The 9,359-nt window shown below is 27.4% G+C and overlaps 2 protein-coding genes and 1 long non-coding RNA gene across 3 annotated transcripts in view; 1 reads left to right on the top strand and 2 right to left on the bottom strand.

The window, feature by feature from the left end:
* Positions 1-2,000: 2,000 nt before the first annotated feature.
* LOC113788243 (uncharacterized) lies at positions 2,001-3,320 on the bottom strand. Its single transcript, XR_003474746.2, has 2 exons — positions 2,787-3,320; positions 2,001-2,235 (listed from the first exon to the last, which is right to left on the bottom strand). It is a non-coding gene; the product is annotated as an uncharacterized lncRNA (long non-coding RNA).
* Positions 3,321-4,650: 1,330 nt separating this feature from the next.
* On the top strand, positions 4,651-5,298 carry LOC140919110 (secreted RxLR effector protein 161-like). Its single transcript, XM_073364634.1, has one exon. The coding sequence runs from the start codon at positions 4,651-4,653 to the stop codon at positions 5,296-5,298; it is 648 nt and encodes a 215-aa protein (XP_073220735.1).
* Positions 5,299-7,178: 1,880 nt separating this feature from the next.
* Positions 7,179-9,359, bottom strand: part of LOC101492163 (methylecgonone reductase-like) — a 3,975-nt gene continuing 1,794 nt past the window's right edge. The window contains exons 3-4 of the mRNA XM_004513278.3: positions 8,170-8,349; positions 7,179-7,394 (exon numbers count right to left, since the gene is read on the bottom strand). Of these exons, the coding sequence (XP_004513335.1) occupies positions 7,179-7,394; positions 8,170-8,349 (396 nt within the window). The remainder of the gene's footprint in view (positions 7,395-8,169; positions 8,350-9,359) is intronic.

Below are 9,359 nucleotides of genomic sequence, written 5' to 3'. Positions count from 1 at the left end.
GCGCTCCAGGCGCATTTCATATGCTGTCTGATGTATTTTGCATTTTTCTCATCTTTTGCGTCTGAATTTGGTCCCGGTGTCTTCATGAAAGTTGTAGATATGGATCTTAGCTTTCATTAGCACTTGGAGTGACACTAATTGGACATCTAGAACTCCAGATATGGCTGAAATACTCCACATATGTCATGTTGATTCTTCACCAAAATTCAGCACTGCACTAAAACAAAACGCAATGTAAAATTACGACAAATACCTACTTAATCAACGAAATAAAAACAAAAAACATTTTATTAACTCAAAGAACAAAAATCAACAAAATGTATTAAATAAAGCCTTAATTTAACTGATGATTGAGGATAAATAAGACTAAAACAGTGGGAAAATATGCATATGATGAAGAGACATCACTAATCACTATGGTCTCACACTTAAGCCTTTGCCAATGAATATAAATCAATCAACCAATAAGTCAATTAATGAATCGATTGATAAATCGATTGTCTGACTCAGAACAAGTGTTTTCACTACATCAATCGATTGGGCAATCGATTGGTTAAAATGTTTTTAGTGAAACCTGAGTTCTGGGATAAAACCAATCGATTGGACAATCGATTGGGCAATCCATTGAGCAATCGATTTTGCAAGAAACAGAAACAACCAGTTATGGAATCAATCGATTGACAAATCGATTGTGACCAAGTTTTAAAATCAGGAATAAGTTCTGTGATGCAACAAATCGATTGGGACATCAATTGATTTAGTTTTCTTAAACTTCAAGTTTGAAGCAATCGATTAGGCAATCGATTGCAGATAATCATTTATCAGAACTATGTTAAATAAATCGATTGGCAAATAGACTTTGACAAAATAGCTGAGGTTCTGTAACAAGCACAATCGATTGGCAAATCGATTGACGTTTATGTCTGAACCACTTTGATCAGCACAATCGATTGGAAAATCGATTGATGTAAAAGTCTGATTCACTGTGTTCAACACAATCGATTGACGAATCGATTGAAGCTAATTTTTGAGTTACAGAAAGGATTCAGCTCATTGCAAATCGATTAGGACTGTGATTGTGAAGTCGACTGAGCAATCGATTGTTTTGATCTCGTTGTTAGAACAAAACACCTATAATCGATTACTCAATCGATTTGGATAAAATCATAGTATCAGTTCTGATTTATGTATTAAAAGAATCGATTGGCAAAGCGATTCATGCTTATATGATTCAAGATTCAAGAAAAACAAGACCTGCGAAAATCGATTAGGCAATCGATTAAAGCATTATAAAATCGATTAGGCAATCGATTGTCCTGGCATTTTCTTTGAATATATATAAGTTGATTCAATCACTTTTAAAAAGAACTTTTGCATAACTTTTGATAATCTTTGATAATCTCTGACACAACTTTTGGAAAACTTTTCACAACCTTTGAACAACCTTGATAAACACTTTGGTAGAAAAGTTTTACAACCACACAAACATTCATTGCCCAAATACCTTTTGTGTGAGAACCAATATAGTGATTGAGTCAAAAGTTTTAATACTTCTTGAATTCTTTGAAAAATACAATTCTTTGTAACTGACGATTTAGAAAATCCAGTTTGGAAACTGGTGGTTATCTTCGTTGTTGAGAGGACTCATCAAGAAGAAGCTTTACTGTGATCTTGGAAGAGTTTGTAGAAGAACTCTGGGATATAGTGGTTGCCAAATAGAATAGAAAGAGAGTTTTAAGATTGATAGGCCGAGAGCGCTGGAACATCTGTAAAACACTCTAAGATTCTATTGAACAAGGCCGAAATCGTTAAGTTTCGAGACTGAACGTAGGTCGTCTAATAGACGGTTGAACCAGTATAAAATCGTGGTGTATTACTCTCTATCCCTTATCTCTCTTTACTTTTCATGTTAATCTTGTATGCTGTAGTACCCTAATTTTGTCCAATTTATTAAAAATAAATCAAAAAAGGAAATATGTATTTTAAAAAGGAATTAAAAATAATTACAATAAATAATTTTATTATGTATCATAAATTTACATTTTTATCTAATTAGAGTTTTAAAACCAAATCAAATTACAAACTAAGAATAAAGCCAAAAATAAATTACAATAAAAATCAAATCAGATCAAGCCATGCTATGTTGACTTTGTTCACTGCCAAACCCTGCCATGTTGATGATGACTGCCATTGATGCACAAGCCATGCTTATTGGTACATCTGTTCCTGTTTTAACTAAATTGAGAAACATAAAAACATAATTTTTTAAGTCAGTCTTGGTACACATTGTGCAGAACAAAGAGACAACTTTTAGAGTTTAAAAAAAAGAAACTAAAAGACAATTTAAAGTTCAGCAACAGAACAGATCAAAACAGATAAGTCAAAACCATGAATACAACAGGGATGCAGAAAAATGCAGATGATGAGCAAGGCAATCAAAACATCAAACAGGAAATAGATAGAGAAGGACCAAGGCAGACAAAGAAAACAACTAAACAAATAAAAAAACTCTATAAATACATCCGCGTTTTGCACATAAAATAAAAAAAGATCGGAGATTAACTCTACAAAAAAACACACATACAAAGGAAGAAATCAGGGATACTAGTAATAAGCAACAAACAGAAAACGTAAGGTATTTTTACTTTTTTACAATGAATCCGTTGTTCTTTATCTTCATAATGCAATCACTCTTTCGTTTTTTTAAAATATAGATTTTTTATTTGTAAGAGCAAATATTAAGATAATATAATGAGGGAAACGTAACAAAGACTAAAAATTTGAACCTATGATAATGTCGTCCTTGTCGTTGCCACCGTCGCCGGAAAACCAACCACCGACGTCAAATATATCTCTATTCGGAGAAAGATACCCACACCTATAACAATAATTTCTTTTTTTGCTGAAATACATTTTGGGTGGATGAATAAATCAACAATGACTAGAGAACATGATTAATCATTTTTTTTCAAAATCTTTGAAATAAATAACAGTAGCAGTATGAAAGAAATAAAAATTAGACTCCATTCTTCTTTATAATTTTAGCTTGTTATAAGAGTGGTTTTAAAAGCTGCCTTTGAGTTATTTTACAGGCTAGATAACGTGCAAGCATAAGAAATCTGTCCTTTTTTTTTACAGCATGCTCTAGCTATGTCTAGATAGGGTGCTCAGTCTTTATTTTACAGCATGTACGCAAAAAGCATTCTAATAAATAAATAAATAATTGGTTGTTGATAAAAATAAATAGAATATAAATGAATTAAATAAATGCATTTATGAGAGAGATTTTTTGTACTGCACACTTCAATATGTAACCATGCTTTAAGTTTTAATTCTCAATTTCTTTATGAACCAGTTCTTTCAATTAGATCTCTAGACTAACATAAATTATAAATAAGGGTAATTTCATAACTTCTTAGTATAGTTACATTATTCAACTTTAATATTCAATGTTGATTTTTAACTGATCTAGCTATATATTTATTATTATTATTATTATTATTATTATTATTATTATTATTATTATTATTATTATTATTATTATTTATTTTAAGAAAATGGGTTGATTTCCTTCATAATTAAATATCAATTTCATCATAAAAAAATACAAATAAATATTATATTAAAGGTTAATTAGATGTGACATCTTTTTAATCTTTGAGTTGTTAGGATACAAGTGGTACAACTTGATAATTCTAAAACTCTATTTATTTAACTTATTTATTTTATTTTATTTATTCATTTATTTATTTATTTATTTATTTATTTTAATGAACTAATCTAAAATCGACCTATTTATTAGATGTAACTCTTTTTATCTCTGAGTATTAAAACACAAGTTGTACTACTTGGTGGTTTTGAAACTCAATTTAAAAATCGAGAATAATAAAAATATTTTTTAAATGATTAAATTAGATGTGACATCTCATTTATTCCTTGAGTTTTGGGACACGAGTTGTACAACTTGATCGTCTTAAAACTCGTTTTTTAATATATCTATTCAAATCAAACTCTTTTATTTTTCTATTTTGTCAAAACTTTTTTTTATCACAAAACAAATTTTCTTTAAAACACATCAACATTTTCTAACCAAGAACTACGTAGCTTTGATTTCTCCATCGCACCGGGAGATACGTAGGAGCAAGATCACATTCTTGTCAAGCACATAAAATAATTTTTTTTTCTCTTTTATTTGTTAAGTACATATTTATTTCAAAATCGTATTTTAAATATATTAATAATTGTTATTCATATTTAATAATAAAGAAAAATAAATATACTTAAGTTAAAATTAATTTTGCACAATTAATTATAGGTAACCGTTGTTTTAACGGATGTCGTAGGGTGCTAATACCTTCCCTACGCATAATCGACTCCCGAACTCAAAATTTGGTTTCAAAGACCACATTTTTATTTTTACTATTTTAAGGGTTTCCCAATATTTTCCCTATTTTAAAATAAATTTTGGTGGCGACTCCATTGAATTAGAGAAATACTCGAAATTTTAGGTCGCGACATATGCGATCTTTAATTTCCGTTGTGTATAATCTGTATGAATCTTTCATTGTTAATATATGAATTAAAATTGAACACGTTGGATTTGATCTTAATTCTCTTATTTTTAATCAAAAGAAGTCATATTTTTCCAACATGAGGTACTTGTGCAACACTAGGCCAGATATCTCATATAGTGTTGGGCTAATTAGTAGGTTTATAGAGAAGCCTAGGACATCACACTACATGGAAGCAAAAAGGATCTTGAGATACATAAAGGAGACCATTGAGCTTGGCCTGTTGTATTCCAGAAAACTAAATGAAGAGGAAGTTGAACTTATTAGCTTCACTGATGCTGATTGGTGTGGAGATATGGATGATAGAAAGAGTACCGCTGGCTATGTATTTACCATCAATAACTCACCAATCTCATGGTGTTCAAAGAAGCAAAACATAGTAGCATTGTCCATATGTGAAGCTGAATATGTGGTTGCATCTATGGGAGCATGTCAAGCTATGTGGCTGACAGAGTTAATGGCAAAACTGGAATTGAGAAGAAATAATGCAGTGAAGATGAAGATAGATAATAAATCAGCTATAGACCTAGCAAGACATCCAAGTGTTCATCGAACAAGCAAGCACATAGAAACGAGATTCTATTTTCTAAGGGATCAAGTAATGAAGGGCAATATAAAGTTGAAACACTGCAATACAAATTATCAAAAGACTGACATCTTAACCAAAAGCTTGAAGAGAGTGAAGTTCGAAGAGATGAAGATCAAACTTGGATTAACATTAAATTGAATCACTTTGAATTAGGGAGCATGTTAAATGTAATTCAAATTGATTTGTAATTAGTTAAGTAGAATATAGTTAGAAGTTAGTTAGAATATGGTTAGAAGTTGGGTAAGTTTGTTGTAACTGAATCAGCTAGAACTGCTTCTATAAAAGCCTTCAAAACTAAAAACAACCTGTAAGGCTTAACTAGAACATTCTCCAAACTGTCTAGATTGATAATCAATCTCCGTTTTCTGACTTTCTGTTTTTCTTCTCCTTTCTTCTCAATTTTAATTCCTCTCAAATATACAACATGTTCCAACAATGGCGATGGTTTGATCTTTAATGTTTATTTTTTTTTTTATAACTACCATGTCTATGTTTTTATAATACTTTTTGTTGCATTTTTTGATATTATAATCGATTAGTATTATTATTTAATCGATTAGTATGTATAAAAAAAAGATATAATGGTCAAGATTAATCTAGTAGTGATTAAGAATAATTGATTACATATTAAGTTAAGATAGAATAACCGATTAATGAAACTTTGATAATCAATTAGAAGGATGTCCATAATTGTAAAACGTCTAAGCAATAATTACTTAGAGTGAAGTTTAATTAATTATACAATATATAGTAATTAGAACCTAAGAATGACTAAATTATGACTTAATCAATTATAGACTTAGAGTTAATCGATTAGGAATAGAATCAAAACCCAAAAAAGACTAAGTTAAAGGATAATGAGTTAGAGTTTTAGGATTAATCGATTAGGCCATGATGATAAATTAGCTTGTTAATTAACTAATATAAGAATTTCGGTACTAAGTGAATATGATAGAAAAATTACGATAAGGTTGTCAAAGTTAATGTCCAACTATGTTTATATTGTTTAATATATAGATTATAAATTTTAATATGTTAACACGTATAGATGCAATCGCATATATGAGTTAAGTGATGTTGAAAATGTTGTTGATGTTGTTGATGATGATAAAAGTTATGTTTTGCATGTTATATGTTGTATTCATATAATAGGATATGTAGAAGATATTATCGGAATAGAATAATAATTTATCGATCAAAAAGATTTTAAAAAAATTATTAATAAAAAAATCTTACGTAAATATGAGACACCATTGAAAGGTTCTACTAAATATTAAATCACCCTCGTTAGACATTTTTATTTGAATATTATATTTAATGAGAGATGTAATTCAAGTATATTGTCAATGCTATGTATGATGTTGTATAATCAGTCAAACGTGGAAGTATGGTTGCCAAGAAAAACTGCTGCATTTTTTGAACAACAATACAATATTAAATTAGTTACATTATGGGATAGATGGATATTTCAACTGAAATGAATTAAAAAGATTTTAATTCAATTTTTAAAAAATATTAATATAATTACTTATTACTTTGATTGTTTAATTTTTTTTTTTTTGAGGCAAATACCAATTAAGACACCCTTTAAATTACCAATATAGACAATCACAATCGCTAAAATTCACAACCCATGTGATTTTAAAATTTAATAATTAGACACATATTTATTTGAAACTTCTGGATTTCTCATTTTATAAACATTTTACAAATTCTATTTAACGCATATAACAGTTTCTAATTTAATTCAGACAGTTTCATAAAATAAAAAAAATACTTACCTCGTACCTAACCGGACTTCTTACACTATTATATATTTTAATTGCATAACCTAAAAACATTGACAACATTAGAAGTATTTGTCAACAAAAACACTCAAAACATTGAAACAAGATGTTATTACAATGTATAGTATTTTATAATGATTCTTAAACTGTGTCTAAAGTGTGTATTTTATTTTCTCATTTAATTTATTGATGAAGGGAACATAAAGAAAATATCATAAATTTCACATCTTTTCAATTCCAAAAATCATCAGCAGTTTTGTAAGGTCCATCTTCTGTGATAAAACGTTCTCCTTTAAAACCCCTATATTGAGGTATTTGCTCAATCTTCTTCAAATCAACTTCACTTAACTTCCAATTAAATATTTCAAGATTTGCTTTCATTCTCTCATTATTGAAGCTCCTCACAATTGGAGTGACACCTTGCTCTATTAGCCATCTCAATGCAACCTGTAATAATAATAATAGAGAAATTAAGTTTATTGTCAAAATTAACCTCAATGACTAATAAGTTGGGTCATTGATAACAAAATTTAAATTAAATTAAAGTTATTTTAGAGATATTGGACCGTTTTGTTATAGATTTTTAAGAAGTGATTTTAAATTTATATTTCTAAAAATAATTTTTACTAAAATTTTACAGAAAAAAGGTATAAGTTATTTTGAACTCATTTATTACAAATTAAAATAAATAAATAAATAAAGTAATTTTGACGTTTAATAACTTAAAATATTCATTATTAGAGATTTTAGCATGATAAAAATTATATTTTTCTTTAAAAAAAATATCGTTTAAAAATGATTTTTTTTTATAAACTTATCAAAATTTTAATGATATTCTAAGATTTTATTATCTAAAAATAGTTACACTAAATATATGAAATATTTTATGATAAACTATCTACAGCGATTTTTTATTTAAAGTTTTAATTTAAACTTTTTTCTAAAATAATTATAAAGAAATTGAATATTATAAAAATCATTTTTAAAAAAAGTTATAACAAACGGACCGACTATCACTCAATAGCTGAAAAGTTTGAGAAATTTACTTATAATTTAATTTTCTTGCACTATTTGTGATAAAAAATTTATATAATATACACTTGAATACCAATCTTATATGTGATATTATAATTAATTACAGTAAAAATCAAAGTTACTAATTATCTAACGTTATGATTAGTAGACAATATAGAAAAGAAATTTGAGTAGTAAGAAAATAGACCTGTGCCACAGTCGTTCCTAAAGAAATTGCAATGTCTTTGAGTATTGGACTGTCCATAACAGCAAGGGAACCCCACACAGCTCCATTAGCTCCCAAAGGGGACCATGCACTCACATGAATCCCATTCTCTTTGCATATTTTTCTCAGATTTTCTTGTTGCCATGCTGCATTCATTTCCACCTATCAAACCAACAAGTCAATATTACTATTAGATCAAATTGTTAGAGATCAATTTTCTTCTGGAGTGTCACTTCTTTACCGAAAAATTTGGAAAAAAATTTGCAAAATGTAACTTTTTTATCGAAAAATTTAGAAAAAATTTGCTTGAGTGTAACTTCTTTATTAAATTGTTAGAGATCAAATTATAATTAAATAGTTAAGGGATCAAATATTAATCACTTATGCCAATTATCAAAATTTTATTGTTTGAAAGTTATATACATATTTTCGTATGATGAAAATATATTTATGTAAATATGTGTAGTTTTCAAAAAATATAAAACAAAAAAATCCCAAAAATTAAAATATATTGTTAGGAGAATTTTTGAGGTAAAGATTTGTTGGATGTCTCCTTTGGTGTTAATTCTTATTAAAAAAATGTGATTCTATATTAAATTCATGTCTTAAGAAAAACTTCAACTCCTTTGAAATAAATAAAAAAAAGCCACATTTACAATACACCCATTTATATTTTTTTTTTTAATACTTCAATTTTTTAAAATAAATTCTCAATATATATTCTCTTTTAAAAATTATATATTAAACTACTTTTAGTTTTTTATTTAGTTAGAAGTCGTCATTTACAAAAGCAACTTCCTTAAAGAAGTCTGAAGTTTATAACGACAACTTCCTTAAAAATTTATTTATTTTTAAATATTTTTATTCTCTAATTTTCTTTTAAAATGATGACTTTCCAACAATTTATAGTAGTCGCCTTTTGGAAAGACAACTTTCCAAAACATATGAAAAATAAAAATAAAAATTCTTAATGAAGTCGTCATTGCAAATGGCGACTTCTAACTAAGTCAATAAAAGAGACAGTTTGGTATATAATTTTTAAAAAGGAATATATTGATAATTTTTTTAAAAAAATTGGTTTATTAAATTTAAAAACCCCCATTTATAATTGGTACATCATATCACATATATATATATATATATATATATATATATATATATATATATGTATA

This window comes from Cicer arietinum, chromosome 8, assembly GCF_000331145.2.
Source record: "Cicer arietinum cultivar CDC Frontier isolate Library 1 chromosome 8, Cicar.CDCFrontier_v2.0, whole genome shotgun sequence".
In the NCBI taxonomy this organism is placed as follows: Eukaryota; Viridiplantae; Streptophyta; class Magnoliopsida; order Fabales; family Fabaceae; genus Cicer; species Cicer arietinum.
The sequence above is the reverse complement of the archived record's forward strand: the minus strand, read 5'-3'. Positions and strand labels throughout refer to the sequence as shown.